This window comes from Urocampus carinirostris, chromosome 1 (assembly GCF_059441175.1).
Source record: "Urocampus carinirostris isolate Australia breed hairy pipefish chromosome 1, RoL_Ucar_1.0, whole genome shotgun sequence".
NCBI lineage: Eukaryota > Metazoa > Chordata > Actinopteri > Syngnathiformes > Syngnathidae > Urocampus > Urocampus carinirostris.
Window position 1 is genome coordinate 2421813 of NC_142349.1, and position 18970 is coordinate 2440782.

At 39.0% G+C, this 18970-nt stretch overlaps 1 protein-coding gene across 4 annotated transcripts in view; it reads right to left on the minus strand.

Annotated features, from left to right (window-relative positions):
- Positions 1-248: 248 nt before the first annotated feature.
- The window catches only part of bcl2l12 (BCL2 like 12), a 31035-nt gene continuing 12313 nt past the window's right edge, over positions 249-18970 (minus strand). For 2 of the 4 annotated variants that reach the window (XM_088337060.1, XM_088337051.1), the window contains exons 4-9: positions 14106-14301; positions 13333-13579; positions 13016-13123; positions 11635-11711; positions 8184-8444; positions 249-3614 (exon numbers count right to left, since the gene is read on the minus strand). In XM_088337060.1, coding sequence (XP_088193186.1) covers positions 3573-3614; positions 8184-8444; positions 11635-11711; positions 13016-13123; positions 13333-13579; positions 14106-14301 — 931 coding nt within the window. In that variant the 3' untranslated portion in view covers positions 249-3572. The remainder of the gene's footprint in view (positions 3615-8183; positions 8445-11634; positions 11712-13015; positions 13124-13332; positions 13580-14105; positions 14302-18970) is intronic. The other 2 variants (XM_088337041.1, XM_088337032.1) reach the window with 1 other exon arrangement.

Genomic DNA, 18970 nt, shown 5'->3' on the forward strand with positions numbered 1-18970 from the left:
CTTTCACAAGATATCCATTTCTTATTATTTCCGGATATATTTTCTCGGATAATATTAACATTTTTGGGGGCTTAGTCGGTTGTAAGATACAGAACTGTACTTAATCACATTTTTAGTGGAAGTACAATGTTGGCAACAAGATTCACTTGATATAATTGGAAAGTATTTGAATGCAACACAAACTTTTTCTTCATTTTTCCGTGTTTTTTTTTCCACCTTTTTTTTAAAAAAATTCCTTTAAGAAAAAATCTCATTGTGTTTATATTTTTCAAGCTGTTACTTTTTTCTTTTTGTTCTCTATTTACCTTTTTCCTACGTTTCTTTCCATTCTTTTTTTCTGGCTTTTTTCTAAATTTTTCCTTCTTTTTTTCTCTTCCTTTTGTTTCTTTTTTCCTCAGCTTTTCACTACTTTTTCATTTTGGTAATTTTTTCCTTTTTTGTTCTATTTCCCCATTCCTTTAAGTCATTTTGTGCATAATTTTACATAATATTTGGTCATGTTGGGATTAAAGAAGCTAACACAACCCAAAGAGCCATTTAGGACCCAAAAGAGCGGTTCCTTTTAGTGAGCCGAGCCGAAGAAGGCGGTTCTCGACAAACTACTAACTTTACTCAACTTCGTCTACTTCAACTTCAAAATATAATAATAATAATAATAATAATTTCCTTGTATTGTCATTCTGTGTAACAATGTACACAGAACGAAATGTCGATTGCACCTGACCCGTTGTAGCGAGCCGATGCAGCCGCAGCCAACATAGGGCGCCGCCGACCACTTTTTAAGTCTTAGGAATGACTCAAAATACCGCATTTAGGACACAACGTCAGGGAAACCCTTGTATTTTTACCTTCATACACTGTAACTTTGACTTAAGTCACTTCTTAATTAGTAATTTTGAGCCCTCATTTTTGTGCGGTGGCTAGATTTTCTTGAGCGCTGAATATGTGCGAGCAGTGCGCAAATGCGCACGCGCGCAGCTTAGAGTGAACATTGCTCTCATCCATGCACTACTAAACTGCCTTAGAAAAACTACTATATTCTCATATACATACAGCAGTGTTTGAAATAACGTCTGCCCAGACTCCCGGGGAGTGCATCTTTTACGTCGAAATGTCTCTGCCCAGGTGGCCGACAACTTTTTCAAGAAAAAAAAAACTCATTTTTTTTAACAAATAAAACGTTTTATTCCGAAAACTTCGTTCGATTTGGAAATTTGGGAATTTTGGAACTTCGGTTCGTTTGCATACTCGGCAGCCAATCAGAAGCCTGCATCGAATAACTTTGTACTCTCGGACTTTCCCGAGCGTTATAAGGTCATCCATTTGCATATCATTTTCCAAAGTAGACGCACAGAGAACACAAGAAAAATGTATAAGTGTTTAGGAATTGTTAAGATTTGTCAATATAATAGCGCTTTTACTCGTGGTATTGCGGTAAGACGTTTTCCATTCTGTGACGTCATTACGCAAGCACCTTTTTTTGTTTTGCTAATTGTTGATCGCCATGTTGTATTGAATGGAGCCGTTTTGTTGTTTACTTGCTGTTGTGGAATAAATATGCTTAAAGGCTGAACCACAATGTCCTCCTTATCTTCTCACGCATGAGGAAACTGCACACTCTGACATATTCTTACCAGGAAACAAGCCAAAACCTCAGCCCCAGAAGAAAGATTCAAAAGAAGCTAACAAAATGTATGACTCTAAAAAACGTAAACGTACATTAACAGCATCGTGGAAAGAGGAGTTCACGTGGCTTGTAGCAGAAGACACAACGCAAACATTGCATGAATGAAGATGAGTAAATAAAGGTACATCTGATGGCAGATGGAAAAAAAAAATGTCATATACATGAAATGAATGTTATAAGCAGATTTATAATAAACTTAATTTTAAAGTGTTGTTCTGTTATATATTCTGATTATCAAGCCTTAATATTTTGCAACAATTGTTTTTTTGCGATGAGTCATCTTATAGTGTTTCAAGTTGTGAAAAATGGGGCAGGCAACTTTATGGCTGGTCAGACAACGTTGGGAAGGCAACTTTTCAGAGTTGTCTGCCCTGGTGTCCGGTAACCTTTTGTCATGAGTTTCAGACACTGCATACAATACTATACTCTCACACACATATTACTATCCTCTCATGCACACACTGCATAATCTCTCACACATATTACTATGCTCTAATACACACATTACTATATTATTTTCAGTCATCCACAGACTACAATGTTGTCACACACATACTACCATACTATCTCATATATAGTACCTTACTCTCACATATACTATATACTATATTGGGAAAAATTCAAGTCTGATATCAAACTACAACATACAAACACAGATCAGTGTGTCTCCTTGGTTCTCAAAAGTACCCAAAAGTGAGGTGGTCATTAAGAGTGACATACCGCTATAGAATAGCAGTTTTAATGTTGTGAGAAAAATAATATTAGTGTTTGTGAAGGGAGTAAAATAGTGTGTGAGTCCATAGTAGTGTGTACGAGTATAGTTGTGTGTGAGAATCTATAGCAGCATTCGTCTGAGTCTATAGTAGTGTGTGTGAGACTACAATAGCGTGTGTAAGAATTTATAGTAGCGTGTTTTGGGGGGAGTACAGTAGTATGTGTGAGAGTATAACAAAATATGAATGACTGTTTTGTAGTATGTATTAGAGTGTAAAGTTGTATACATGAGAAATTATAGTAGTTTGTATGTGACAATACGGTGGTGTGTGAATGGGAGTGTAGTAGCCTGAGAGAGTATAGTAGTGTGCATAAGAGAGTACAATAGCATGGGTGAGAGAGTAAAGTAATGTGTATAACAGTGTGTGTGAGTCTAAAGTAGTGTGTGAAAGTATAGTTGAATGAATGAAAACTTTATTTCGAACATTAAAATAAAAACAGAACAAAAACAATAACTCAACAACAAAATAAAGTTACATAATATGTTCGAAAAGGGGTAGTAAGAGGCAGATGCTTATTTTCCCTACCCCTTCAAGTTAGTTGAGTGTGTGAGAGTCTATAGTAGTGTTCATCTGAGAATCTATAGTAGCGTGTTTGTGAGAGTATAATAGTGTGTGTGAGATCATAGTAGTGTGTGTGAGAGTATAGTAAAACGTGTGAGAGTATATTAATGTGTGTAGGACAGTTTAGTAGTATGCGTGAAAGAGTATAGTAGTATATATGAGAGAGTGTAGTAGTATGTATGAGAGAATATGATAGCGTGATGGGTTCAGTAGCGTGAGAGAGTACAGTACTGTGTATATGAGAGTATAATAGTATGTGTGAGAGAGTATAATAGTGTGTTTAAGAGTGTACTGTTTGTGCATGGGTACGACTGTCAACGAGAGTATAGTTGTGCATTGTGTGAAAGTATGTTACACGTGAGAGGAAGTGCAATTACTTCTCCAATGGCCTCGCATTGATTTTCAGTCTCAGGCAAACTTGATACCCTTCTTGCTTTGACACAGTGATCATCCAAGTTGATGAGTAAATGTTCACAGTTATAACTTATTTCATAGTAACAAGGTAAAAAGTCTCATTCAAGACCTCCATGACACCATTGACCTTCTCTTCAGTCATATTCCACAGAATCTTTCATATGCACCACATTTTCCTGTAGATAAAAAGAAAATAGCAAATGTTACTAGAAATCAAACTACAGTATGTACGCTAACATAAATACTAGACTTAAATTATCTTGTTTCCCGAATATAGTAATCACTGGTTTTCGCGGGAGTTGCGTTCCAAAAACTTCCCGTGATTGTCAAAACCTGTAAAGTTAAAAAATCATTTATTTATCAAAGGGGGAGTGTGTAATATTTAGTGTCCCCTGGTACAAAATCTTTTTAAGTAAAAAAAAAAAAAAACACATTTATTTGAATAGTAGGCGAAAATACATAAACTATCATAACAATGTAATTTTTTATAAAAACTCACAGGTGGAGAAATTTGTATTTCTTTTAGATAGTGGAATCGTTACCTAGTAGTCGGCGCCATGCTTATCAGGCATCTAGCTGCCACGCAGTGATCATTTGGCACCGGTTTTCCTTTGCATCATTCAACAAACAGTTCCCCCTAGTGGTCAAATATTCCACATTGGGGGCTTTGGTTGGTCTGATGTGAGCAACCACCAGTGGCACAGAGCACAAAGTGGCAGCAGGATGCCAGACAAACAAGGCGGCGACCAAAGCAGGGATTCCACTATGTAAAAGAAATGCAAATTTCTTGACCTATGATATTATATCAAATTAACATTGGTATGATGGATCACAAATTTTTGCATAGTATTCCAATCAATGAATGAAAGTGAATGAAATTTTTGTTCCACTGGAAGCACTAAATATTACACACCGTCCCCTTTACCACTTCAGAACAAACCCTATTTACAGGCTCAAGTATTAGTTTAACAATTTCGTTAAAAACATTTTCTTAAACAAATGACTTCTGTACTGTCAAATTACAATTTTAAAATATATCTTGCTGTTTTATTGCTCAACTGTTTAAGGACACTATCCACTTAACAGGATACTTTGATGCCATCACGTGGACATTAAGTAAAACTGCATTTAGCTTCTAGTTGGCAACTGCAAAAATATTGGCCCAAAAATTGGAGAGAAAAAAATATGTCTGGAGCCAAAATTAAAAACCTTATAAAAGCCTTGTAAAAAGGAAACACATAATGTATCTAGCTATTCATTGGAAACCATAAAGAATGCGTTTTGTTTTGTCCAACAGAAACGATATATTTTTCCTATATCAAACATTTTTTATAAATATCATAGTTTAAAACAGTTCCCTACATACAGTGGATAAGGATTTTTTTTAAACACACATATTTGTGTCTAACATTCCGGTGTGGATTTTATAGCTTTTTTCGTTTTGTTTTAAAATTTTGTGGATGCAGGGGTGGCTGAACAGGAAATGTAGTTTAAATCCAGACCCTGCTTTATTTTTTGCTATCAAAATTTAGGGGTTTAAAACAGATATTTTATCCGACGTGTTTATTACAAAAGTATTTCTCAACCTTTTTGAGAAAATGCTCACTTTTTGGAACAGAAAAAAAAACAGCAATCCCTTGCTATAACTCAGGTACCTTTCACAGTTTCGCTACTTCACGGATTTGCATCGTACATCGCCTTCTGCGTTCTGATTGACTAAACAGTCTTCCCGCTTATTATTTTACTCTACAATAATTAAAAAGTAAACAATTGTATAGAAAGAAAATGGCTTCTACCTCACGGATAATGCCTATCACGAGTTATTTTTGGGATGTTACCCCCACAATAAAAAAGGAATTACTATAAATTAAATGAAGTGCATCATGTTTACTAGAAATTTGTTGAATACGTGTCAAAACACACAAAAAACGGTGTGTTTTTTAAAGATTGAATTAATTAAAACAATTACTTCATAATATACTATATACAGTTCAAATGTATTTATTTCATTTTTTTGCATTTAAATGATTACAAAAGGCCAATTAATATTGAATAAATAAAAAATGATTACATTTTTCACACTATTTGAAGTAAAATAACAAAAAAATACAAAAGATAGAAGAACCGTGCCCAAACCCGAACGTAATGATTGACGTCTCAGGCCCGACCCAAATTTCCGGCCAGGCTCGAGCTTAAGATCTTACCTCTAGTCCACATTCATTTAAGTTACTATGACTTTAATTTTAAGTGTACAGTAACTGCTTAAGTATGATCAAAAGTTGTGCACCGTCACTCCTCCCGTGCCCCCCTCTCCTACTCTCGCACCAAGAAAACAAAAACCCTTATGAAAAGCTCACTTTGTATTTAGTTAATAATATTTATGTTTAATTACTATTTGACTTTAGTGATTAGGAAGATGTGTTTTATAGCGATTTAGGTTCACTTTGATCCTTTTGAGAGGTCGGAAATTGCCCAAATAGTTTTTAATTTCTTTATTTCGAAAACTTCACACGAGCTATTCGAGCTATGAACACGATCCTAGAACGAATTAGGCTAATAAATAGAGGTACCACTGTATAATATTTTATCAAATGTAGACATTATCCCGCAGATACTAGACAAGGCCTAGTGATACACTAGTTGAAAAACACAAAATTCAGGGTTTCATGCACCTTTGACATTGCCAATTTTTGAATTTCTCTAATTCAAATTTGTAGTGTGTTTGTTTTTTGAAAGATAAGGTACTTCATCCCAAGACCCAAAATGTGACAATTTGCTCAAGCCAGTTTTTTCAACAATATCTGCTGTTCGCATCACCTCGCTAGACCAAGCCACAGTACCATCATGCTTGAAGATTGCCACCATCATCCCAGTGCCAAAGAAACACCAGATCTTATCATTCAACGATTACCGGCCCGTTGCACTGACTCCCATCATAATGAAGTGCTTTGAGAGACTGGTTAAAGAGCACATCACCTCCAGTCTCCCCTCCTCACTCGACCCCTTTCAGTTTGCCTACCGGACAAACTGCTCCACCGGGGATGCCATCTCCTCTGCGCTTCACCTGAGCCTGACACACCTAGAGGAAAAGAACACCCATGTGCGGATGCTGTTCCTGGACTTCAGTTCAGCATTCAACACCATCATCCCACAACACCTGGTAGACAAAATGAGACTCCTGGGTTTCAACACCCCCCTGCGGAACTGGCTGCTGGACTTCCTCACTGACAGACCCCAGTCAGTGCGGATTGGTCAGAACATCTCCGATGTCATCACCCTCAGCACGGGCTCCCCCCAAGGCTGTGTCCTGAGCCCCTTGCTGTTCACCCTGATGACACACGACTGCGTCCCTAGGTCCGCCACAAACCACATCGTGAAGTTTGCGGACGACACAACAGTGGTGGGCCTCATCAGGGACGACAACGACCTGGCCTACAGAGAGGAGGTGGAGCAGTTGGTGGGCTGGTGCAGGGACAACAGCCTGGTCCTGAATGTTGACAAAACTAAAGAGATCATTGTCGACTTCAGGAAAAACCAGCCCAACCATGCCCCACTTTTCATCAACAACAAGGCTGTGGAGGTTGTCAGCAGCATCAAGTTCCTAGGGGTGCACATCACAAACAAACTCACCTGGTCCGTGAACACTGCATCACTGGTTAAGAGGGCACAGCAGCGCCTGTACTTCCTGCGGAGGATGAGGAGAGCCCACCTGCCCCCACCCTCCCTCATCACATTCTACAGGGGCACCATAGAGAGTATCCTGACCAGCTGTATCTCTGTGTGGTGTGGAGGCTGCAGCGCTTCCGACTGGGGTAGTGTGAGGAGGGTGACGAGGACAGCAGAGAAAATCATCTGGACTTCTCTCCCCTCCATTCAGGACATTATCAGGGACCCCTCTCACCCCCATCATGGACTGTTCACTCTGCTAGCCTCTGGGAAGAGGTACTGCAGTGTGCGGTGCAGGACCACCAGGTTCCACAATAGTCTTGTGCCCCTGGCCATTAGACTGTTAAATGGTCAGTCAAACACATAGTAAATCTAAACTGCTGCTAATCTGTACATCTGTTGGTTTTGTTTGACTTTTTGCACTACTGGCAGTTCTTTATAGCTAGCCACTCCTTGCACATCTGTTTCTCTGCACTATTGTACTTACAGCGTTATTGTTACAGTGTTATTGTTACTGTTTACCTGACTTGTTACCTGACTGCCCATTTTGCACATCTGGTTAGCTGCTCCTCTTGCACTATTTGCGCTACTGTAAGATACTATACATAGCCATAATTATTTAGTATATTATTAGTACCCAATACTCCAACTCAATACAACATTTTATTTATATCTGTACATTCAAGGAAACTGTGCGGGTCAGATGTATCGACATTTCGTTCTGTATACACGTGTACTAGAATGACAATAAAGTAGATCTGAATCTGAATCTGTTGTTCAGGCAGTAAGGAAACATATGAAACTCACTTAAAAAATAGTAAAAAATATGAATAATATTTTTAAGAGGTTTGTTCTATCTTTTAATGTTTTTATGTTCTGACATTGAGTGATTTTTTTTCTGTTCTTAAAAATATGTTTTTTTAAAAGTATTTCGGAATAGGTGTTTTTTATGTTCTGGCAAGGAGTTCAAGCACTGATACAGACCCTGTAAGATACTTGGTTTGTTTTGCAATTTGTGGTCTTCAAATATCTACGGTAATAAAAACAGTATCATTCCAAAAAAATTAACAAGCACTCACCCATCCTCCTTGACTTTTCAGCCAGGGAGCAAACGTTTCCATGTAGCACTCGGCATAGCCTTGCATTCGATGGACGCCGGTCGCTGTGACGATGCGCCGCGACACCTCCATGGTGACGGCCATGCGGCGCAAAGTCGGGCTCGCCGTCGGCAAGATTGGGACGTCCAGCGCTTGTGTTTTGCTGACCGAGTCCAGAACTTTGGCAAAGGACGCGTACGACAGCCGTGACAAACTGGTGCGCAGAAACGGGTCCATCTCGATCTGGGAATGATGAAGGTAGACGATGACATCGGCCGCATTATGACAAACAGAATCGTGTATTATTCGGTACCTTTTCAGAAGCATTGTCCCTGAGTGCCAAAACTTAAAAATGTTTTTTTCTATTTTGATAAAAAAAATCTAAAGCAGGGGTCTCAAACTCAATTGAGTTGGGGGCCGCTCAAGCTCGGATCCGGGTGAGGTAGGGCCAAATGCGATTTTCCACAAAAACATTCCGAGGTTCTTAACGGGACAGTGTTTTATATTTGTCCACTAGATGTCTCTGTAATGTGTAGTGCAACCAAAAGTGAGTCCAAGGAAGACTACAAACTACGGAGACTGAAAATGAGTAAAAAAAAGGGAAAGCTTAAAAAAATAGGAAAAAGAAATAAAAAGAAGTGGCAGAAAAGGTAAACGGAAAAAAAGAAAAAGTAGGGGAAAATAAATTAAAGAAAGTAAAGTGGAGAAGACGAAAGAAAAAATAGAAAGGAATATAACAGAAAAAAGAGAAAAACGAGAAAAAAAAATGCAATTTTCTCTCTTTTTATCTTGAGTTTTACATTTTGTCTTACTTTTTAAAAATTGTTCTTTTCCTTTTTCTTCTTTTCAAAAAGGTTTGTTTTAGTCACTTTAAATCTCTGTATTTTGTCTTATTGCGTTGTACTTTAAGCACTCGTTTTTAGTGACACGATAGAATACAGCTACATCTAGTGGGAAAATAATACACATAGTCCCACTAAGTTTTTTATTAAGGCGGAGGCCTCAAACTATCATCCTAGGGCCCACAATGGGCCCCTGGGCAGTGTGTATGAACCCTTTTCTAAAGGCTTTTCATTAGGTATGTAGGGTGGACGATTTCAGTAAGATAAATTACCATTAAATGGTAGGAAAGGCTTTAGTTACATCTTTATCGACACATTGAGGAGCCCCCACTTCCCTTAATTGCTACAGAACAAAATTTCCTGTAGGCCTTCAAAAATGAGTCAAAATGGCAAATATTGACTGTTCCTTGCACTTCCCATTTGAAAGAAACATCTGGCATTGAATGAGTTAATTATTAGGCATATTTGAGCAATTATTTAGTACATTAGAGCAGTGGTTCCCAAACTATGGCCAGCCTCCACATTTGGTTTGCCCCCCTAAACAATACCCAGATTGGTGAACAACACACTTTTTTTAAAGTAAAAAATAATTCAAACTCTGGGTGCCAATTTTTGGTGGTACGGTAACCACAAGCTGTATCACAGTTTACTTTTTGTGGTTTTGATAATTTGCGGATTTTTGTCGTGCATTGTGTTCTGCTGCAGACAACACACAGCAAATGTTTTTTGTTGGGGCAAGTCGCGGAGGGCTGTGTGTGTGTGTATTTGTGTGCGTGCGTGTGTGTGTGTTTGGTGGGTGTGACTGTGAGCGCGACTGATATGCCGTCATTCACATTCGTGCAGTCAATGTGTACACCTAAAACCAATTGCGAAGCACGGCGACAGCTTGTAATTTGAACGTCGCGTTACATTGAAAATAAATTCATCGAAGACAATTGATTAAGTCAACTGCAATTCTGTGTTCCGTGTTTTTATTTGTAGATCTATAGTTGTTATTTTGTTAAAGTCATACACTGTATATCATAAAAGGGGTGGGCAAAGTGCAACCCGCATGCCGTCGGGCTTTTTGATCATGCCAACCAAATGAAAATCAAAATATAATGAAAATATTTTGAAATAAAGTACTACTCATAAAATAATATTTTTGGTGCCAACTTTGTCCCTTTGTGTGACTACAACAAAAATACTACATTTTTGGACCATGGCCAACCCAATTGCCTACACACCCAAACAAGTTAGGCACCTCGGCACCTAAGTTGGTCATGCTTTCGTCCCTCCAGATGAAACAGGACACAAGAAAGCAGCCATGTCACTCGGGTCAGGGTGACACAACACACTCTTCTGTTCAACAGCAGGGCCCGACAGCTTCCACTGGTTTACCCCTGCCGCATATTCCGGTGCCCTGCCCATCCCTTAGAACGCGTCCAACATGCTACTATCCTTTCACAACACCTCTCCACTCATTCCTATCACCAACAAGACCTCGAGCTTCCAATTAATTTAGACCTCTTTCCTTCAGTGCACTCATAACACTATCCATACTAATACAGAAAACAAAAAATAAGATGATACAAAAACACTATGGAAATACTTCAGAAATATAACAAGTATAACAAAAATACTACAAAAACACCATTAGAGAAATACAATAATAGAAAAATACCACTACCAAAACACAACAAAAGTAACACTACTATAATAATACTTTGGAAAAACTACAACAGTGGTACTACGAAAATACAACTTAAATACAACAAAAATTCTACTTAGGCAATAGAAAATTACAGTAATACTACAAAAATACTACACATATACTAGTGAACATTTACAAACCAATTTGATTAAACTAATATATATTTTTTTTAAATAAAGAAATATAACAGGTAAATGTCTGCATCTATATGAATCAAAAAATTGGATAGGTCTTCAGGATCGGGCCATTGGCCAAATTTAAATCTAACAAATAACACCTATACGGAATTTGATAGTCGCGGGAACTTTTTAGAACGCAACCCCCGCAAAAAATGAGGGATTACTTTACCGGGATTCAAACCTGGGTCAAGAGGGCCTAACTGTTACCATCGGACTACAACTGATACAGCTGTATTTGATTTTATGTAATGAAGGTGTCACTTAGAATGCTGGGAATAGGTTTATGTGTAAAACGCACACCGAATTTAATATTCATCTCTTGTACCGCGACTAAAGATAGTGTGTTAATGAGAAAGAATGTACTGCCTTTTCACAAGTCATCTAAACCATTTCCAGTGTTCCAATGCTCTGACTACTAAGCTGAACATTTAAAGTTGTGCACTACACAACAGAAAGTTCTTTTTTTGCAGTGAAAAAAAACAGAATGTGTTACTTGGTTATCCTTAATTTTAAAATAGTATTGTTTGTTTTCTGACTTGTGTTCTGCAAAGAATCCAGAAACGGTTATTTGATTGTCGCTTTTTACATTTGGGCACTTCTACGATCATCACACTTTTTCTGTTACAAATTGATGCCAGCCTCGCATCAGAGAAGAGAAAAGTTATGTGGCCTTCACAGGAACAAGGTTTGGGGACCACTGCATTAGAGTTTTAACTTACCTTATTGTTAATGGCATCAGCTTCTACAGACAGCACCTGAACTAGCTGCTGCACCACCAGCTCTTTGTTATCCACAGCTTTAGGAAAAAGTAGACACTTAGAGTTATGTACAGAAGAAATACAAAATGAACATTTCAGACACTGGCGATACATTTGTTCAGGCTCTACGGCGACTTGGCATTCACCAATGCATTTTTTTTTTAAATTAAAAAATCGGAATGGTTGATTTTTGGTCCTAAAGCCTGGCACACATCTGGCGCCAACTCCAAATTGTATACATCACGTGATTTTGGATCATGTGACCATTCAGAATGGAAACAACCAGAGAGTTTTTATGATGGGCCCAGGTAGGAGAGGCAGGAACTACAGGCTAAGGTTCTCAAAAATAGGACAATAATTTAACAAAATCAGGACCGAAGTACCAAACAAACAAGTGGGCACTAAACAAATAACAAAATGCCCATACATAAAAGACGATAAATAAACACCAAAACTTGACAAAGTTCAAACTAGAAACTGTGATGAGCAAAGTCAAAAATAAATTAGAAAAACTGGCGTAGTGGTAGAATGAAATAACACAAAAGATGACAGATAAACTCAGAATTACCCGACTAAGTTTGCTGAATAAAAATGTCCTTTTAAAGGGTTTCTGACAATAACTCTTAGGATACAGAAAGAAAACTGTAGCATTTTTGATTGATAACATACGCTGCTGTTCAGTTCGGATGAATCAATTAAGGACCTTAAAGAAGAAATCGGGTGAGTCATGCATTTTGCAGCTCCACAAATATATCTCAGATTTCAATATGCAACTTTTAATCTTGCATTAAACAAGACATGATTTTTAGAACTTGAGTAAATTACAAATATAGTTGTGGATCTGAACAATACGGGTGTAAATATGTTTGAGACAAATGTCGGTAAGCAAAGATATAATTTCTCAAAGCAAAAATGAGCAGTATGTAATCGCTGTTGACTACAATCCCGTTCTGTTTTTCAAAGGAACCCGACATTTTTTCGAGTCTTTGTTGACACCTTGTGACGTCACAGCTCTGAAAGACATGACCCAAATTGGTCAACTTTGACACTAAATTTCTTGAATCCCCGATGTGCGGAATATTTTTCAATATATTTGCACGATTGAGGGGAGGAACACTACACATTCTCTGCCTTATTGGAAATAAAGGCCCTTATAATCCCTTAAAGGCAAATCTCCTAACAAGGCATAGGCATAGTTGGCCAGTAAACAATCAAATTAAAAAAGAAGCTAGCCAGAGCGATAGATGTTTTAGCTTTCATAAGTGGCGTAGAGCAAGCCTGACGAACAGGTTTTGAATTGATTGGAATAAGCTGTTTTATTTCCTTGTTATATGTATCTTACCTTCACGATCTTGCAAGGGAGTGGGGCTCAGCCTCTTTGTACTGGTAGACTTTTTGGCAATCTTTTCCAACTTCTGTGCAACTTCATCATAAAAAGCAGGAGGGTGGTCTAAGTGACAAGAAACATGAACACAAAGGTTGCACTTGTGATCATTGTCAAGTCTGATTAATGTCCTTTTCCAGACAAAAATGAGGAATATTAGTAAGGAAAGATAAGACAAACAACTTTAAAAATAGACATTTGATTTGCGCCAATATTCATATGATGGTTGGCAAAGCTTGTCTGTCAGTTCTTTCTTTTTAAATTGAGAAACTTACTTGGGGAAACAAGCGGAGGTATTAAATCAGCTGTTTTATCAAACAGCAAGGTGGAAGGTCTCTGAGGTTGCGATCCAGCTTCCTTTTTCTCCTTTTCCCTTTCTTTCTCCTTGGCTTTCTCCTTTTCTAGTTGGATCTTGAAAAATTTGGAAAGTTTTTTTTTAATCTTCTTTTTCTTCAGTTTCTTCGACTGTTTCCTTTCGTCTCCGTCTTCGTCGGATGTAGAGGACTGTGACAAAATATCTTCCTGGCGGCAGTCAAAACAAAACTTGTTGTATTATTATTGTATATTTATATATATATATATATATATATATATATATATATATATATATATATATATATATATATATATATATATATATATATATATATATATATACACACACACACGCACACACAAAATATATATCCACATGGTATTAAGTGTTCCCCTCCCTTCACACATGAAAAAAATATAGTAAGGAGACCAAGTACTGCTTGTACTACATAAAAATAAAAACAAATTGGGGTTCTTAATTTAAAACAGGACAGTACAGTACAGATTACTGTAAGTCAATTAACTGTTTGTGTTTGGAAAAATATTAAATGACAATTAATTACCAATTAAATGCTAACCACTACCTGGAGTTTGTCCACACCAGCCTGTCCTAATCCATAAAAATAGCACATTTGCATCAGAATGAGCATCAGGCATAAAAAAGAATGAGAAGGAATAAAATGAAACCTACACTTCTTGCAAGACAGAAACCTAATGTATGTCACTTACTTACCTCTGATAATTCTCTGATGTTTGGTGGTCTGGGCTTGATGTCTTTGACTATAGAACCTCTCCCATCTTTGGCTGGTGAGCGCACGATACTTCGCTTTAAAAAGTCCCAGGGCTTCTTCTTCTCTTCGCCTGAGCTTTGATCTCCAGCCTCAGAATACGACCCATCTTTAATTTTTCCTTCTGGCCAACTACTCGCACTGTGAAAAAAATAAATAGTTTAACATTAATAAACAACAACTTAATAAAACCTTCAATTTATTTCATTACATGGAGCAAAACAACACCCGTGTCAGCGGCGTTCTGAGGATATTCTAAATACCGTATTTTCACGACCATAGAGCGCACCGTGTTAAAAGGCGCAGTCTACAAAGCTGGTTTTATTTCTGTATTTACCACTCCACAGGGCGCATAACACAATAGGGTGCAAGTGCCATCAGCTGAGGCCAAAGTCATGCCGAAGATTTCCTCCCTTGCGTGAAATTTCCATCAAGGACTTTGTATCTATTTTTGGAGGGAATGGAACAGTAGAGCTCGGAGCATTTGCAGCTCATTTGGCCAAAGGCAATATTTTAAACTCGCTCAAAAGTGATTTCTACAAGGTGTACAAGATGCAATAACTCAGTGCTTTACTGTTCTATTATATTCCCCCCAAAATAAGATACAAAGTGTTTTTAGTAAAGTTTGCTCTATGGGGGGGGGGGGGGGGGCGGGTGGGGGGGGGGTTGGGGGGGGGGCATTTTGCGCAGGGGAGACATTTTTCAGCACAATACCGCCTCACAACAACACAGAAGGGCCCAGAAGTGTACGTATTTGAAAATATAGCGGGGGAGAAACTGAATTTGGTTGTGGTTTATTTAAGTATTGATTACAAAGTAATACACACGGGTAAAATCTTGTCGGACAGCTCTGTTTAGCCTCCGGTAGCATAATAACTTTCAAATTGCTAGATGCGTTGGCGTTAGCATCCATGAGTACTTCCGCGTCAAGTGTCCTTATGTCGCGTTCACAGAAGCATAGAAGTCAAGGGAAATCACATACATGTATCATTTAGTGTGAAATAGTTTACAAAAACATTGGATTCCACCCAAAAATGTAATTCTATGACTCGGCCAAGGCTCGAACCTGTGACATCCCAGTCTCGAGATTGGTGCCCAACACTAAGGCTAGCAGGCTGGTCTAAATTTGCCGCTTTATATGGGACACAGGGCGCACCGCACAATTTAAAGAAAATCTGAGACTTATACGTGCGCCTTATGGTCGTGAAAATACGGTACATCTTTGGCTCCATTCTGAATTAGTGATGTGTCATTCGCGAGCGAACAGGCTCTTATGAGCCGGCTCTTGGAAGTGAAATTGATTTAAAGAACTGGGGCATATGTAATTTTGCTGTCTGTGTGCACGCCTGGTTATCAGGTCCGACAGCGTCCCTGTGCGCCAAACGCGGTCCCCTCAGGGAGCTCAGACTGAGCGAAATTGGGAGAATGTAGGGGAATGGTTGGGGGGACAGAAGCTTGGCCACACGCAATCATGATGGACGTTTTAGCCCCAAGTGGATGGAATTCGGATCAGGACTGAATTGTGCAGCATCATACCTTACCACAAGCTGAAAGTGGCAACAAAACCTTTTCCTGCTTGCGCAACGCTGGCTCACATCGAAGTTATCCAACCTTTCGCTATTAAATCAATGCAACCATATTATTTCCTCGTTTTACAGCTGTTGGTAGATTACTCCCCCTAGCCACAAAGCCATTCACACTTTGTAAAGCAGGTGTCGTTCCTCAGCGCCCGCCAGCTTTCGTTCAGATGCCAACTCGAAATCTGATTGGCTACACCAACTGCTCTCTCCAAGACTGATTGATTGTAAGGGCTAAAGCCTGTAAATCTCATCATGAAGGCGTCCACAGAGATTTCAGAGCCCAGCAACAAGAAATGGGGGAAATGTGATTGGTTGAATGCTTAAACATGAGAGCAGACATCTGGAAGCAGCGCAACCAGCTTCAAAAGCGTTCCCCATTCGGGCCACAGTCCAGTGGAATGCTCTACACCAGAGCTCAGCAACCTTTTCGGCGTGGAGTGCCACTTTCAAATTTCCTTGTACATCAGTGTGCCACAACAAGATCAATGACTCTCACAACATTTTTCCAATACCAACAGAGCTGTCATTTTACACCAGTTCAAATATTAACATGGATATACATTTTAATAGTATAACTCAGTGTTTTTCAACTCTTTTTGAACCAAGGTACACTTTTATCTATAAAAAAAGTTCCGAGGCACACCGTCCGTCGAAAATGTTTGAAAATGAAATTATGTCAAATGTTTCACTGTACTACCTCATAAGCAGATAAATTAGTATATAGAAAGAAGAAAATAATGCTTAAAATAAAAAACAATGATATGGGTTATGTTTTTATTTTTTACAGTGCAATCTTCAACCGCTTTGTTGAACAAATTTATTAAAAGTTTTAAATGTACTGTGCTACCTCAAGAGCAGGTAATTAGTAAATAAAAAGTATATAAAAAATCTACTGCCACCTACTGATATGGATGTATATCACAGTTCCTCGTCTGAAGAAAGCAAAAATACTGAATAATGGCCTGATTTTTAGGAAAGATAAAATTGGGCAAATTCCAGCGGCACGCGAGACAAGGTCTCACGGCACACTGTTTGAAAAACACTGGTTTAACTGACCAATTTATCTTCCACTATTCTTGTTCATCAATCAACAAAAAAAAATATATAAAAACATGAAATTACAGTAGCAAAGTGGAAGGCACGCCCGCGTGTGTGCGTGTGCCTGCACACACACACACACACACACGCACACACACACACGCTTCTTTAAAATATTCGCCATCAGTAAATCGTTTTCTGTGCTTTGTAATGTGATTGCTTGCTTCAGTGGTGGTGTTTTTAGCAGTGACAAAGGTCTTCAGCGTCTGTGTTTGTTTGCCGTACCTGGACACTGCGCGTTTTAATATCTCCGCCTTGTCAGGCTCATTCTTGAATTCATGTTCATGTTTTGTCTCGTAAAGACGTTTAACACTTGCCATGCGAGTAGAACGCTCTCGAGGCATAATGCACAAAACAGCACGGTCATTTTTTGCACAAAGCCTCATTCGTCTGTCCACGCTGGCTGGAAAGAATGAGATGTTTTCGCTCGAGGAGCCGTCATGATTTGTTCATTTATCGCGCGCATGTGTTTCGTTGGCTGGGTTAAAACACAGAGCTCTCCTCTGCGAGGTGCCACGCAAACACACGCTCAAACACGAAGCAGAGGAGGAAAGGCGCTAACCTAAAGCCTCTAAAAAACACGGCGCGCAACTGAAAATGTCTAAATTTTAAGTAAATGCGCTTTAAAAAAAATCATTATTATTTTGCCGTGCGCTCGCGTTCCACTGCTGGCACGCGTGTCATAGGTTGCCGACCCCTGCTCTACACTCTGAGATTTGATCTGCAACCTTAGTGGAACTGTTTAAATCTAGGCTTAAAACACTTATATTTTATAGCTTATGAATGACCTTTATTTCATGCTGATGATGTCTGTGTATTGTTTGTTGATGGCCTTGCAACATCCATTGCAGCCTGGTCATCCTGCAAGAGGGATTACCTCATGTGCGGCCCCTCCTTAAGGTTTCTTATTTTACTCGTGCTGATTTTTTTTGTTTTTTTCTTGCCCGCATGCCGGTTTCATATCAGGGGATAGTGTAACGGTAGTCTGTACAGCCCTTGAGATTGTGATTAAGGGCTATACAAATTAACATGACTTGACTTAAGTATTCACAGCCAAAATATAATTAACATCACATGATTCAGATGGGGCAGCATGGCGGATAAGTGGTTAGTGGGTTTGTAGCACAGTTCTGAGGTCATGTGATCAAATCCAGCTACCAGCCTACCTGTGTGGAGTTTGCATGTTCTCCCTGTGCTTGTGTGGGTTTCCTCCCACATTCCAAAAACATGCATTTCAGATTAATTGGCCAGTCTAAATTGTCCCTAGTTGTCGATCCCTGTTTGACCTGCGACTGGCTGGCAACCAGTTCAGGGTGTCCCCTGCCCACTGCCCGAGGACAGCTGAGATGGGCTCCATCACCCCCGCGACCCTACTGAGGATAAGCGGTGCAGATAATGGATGGGTTGATGAATGATTCAGATATGCCCAGAAAAGGTGGCGGGGATGGGCTCCAGTACCCCCGCGACACTAGTGAGGATATGCGGCGCAGAAAATGGATGGATGGATGATTCAAATAATTTGGGGGCCAGCACCACTGACCCATGTAGTGTATACTGATCACTGGCTTGACTGAAAAAATATAGCTCATGTATAGTTCAAGGGGTGTATCAGTAAAAAAGTTGGTAATCTCTGTATTAAGGGAATCTGTTCCCACTTTTCTGGTTATTGATAATGTATTTAAAAAGACTTTTATTAAAATTTTAGGCACGCAAGCTCGTATGAGCATGAGCAAATATGTCACACCAAACCTCGCAGCCACGTAAAGTTCGCACTGAGTCTACCTGCTAAAATCTGGGTATTAGGGGTAGTTTGAGTACATATTCAATTACCCTTGAGCATGGATCTCCACATCAAGATTGCCTGCACATGCACACAGAGAGTATTTGCTGCGTGAAACATAAATGTGATGTATCTAATGAGTGATCCAAAAAGGTTTTTGGTGCCGAGCTGTCAAATTTGTTTTCCTTAGCAGTGCTGAACTGACAAAACGAGCACTCGCCTCTAATGTTTTTTACTTTTCCTGCATTAATCAATGTGATAACCTATAATTTGGAGGCAACATAGCCCAGGCCGGGTTTGGTAGGGAAATTAGTATAAGGGATAGAGGGGAACAGGGATGCATGACTAACCC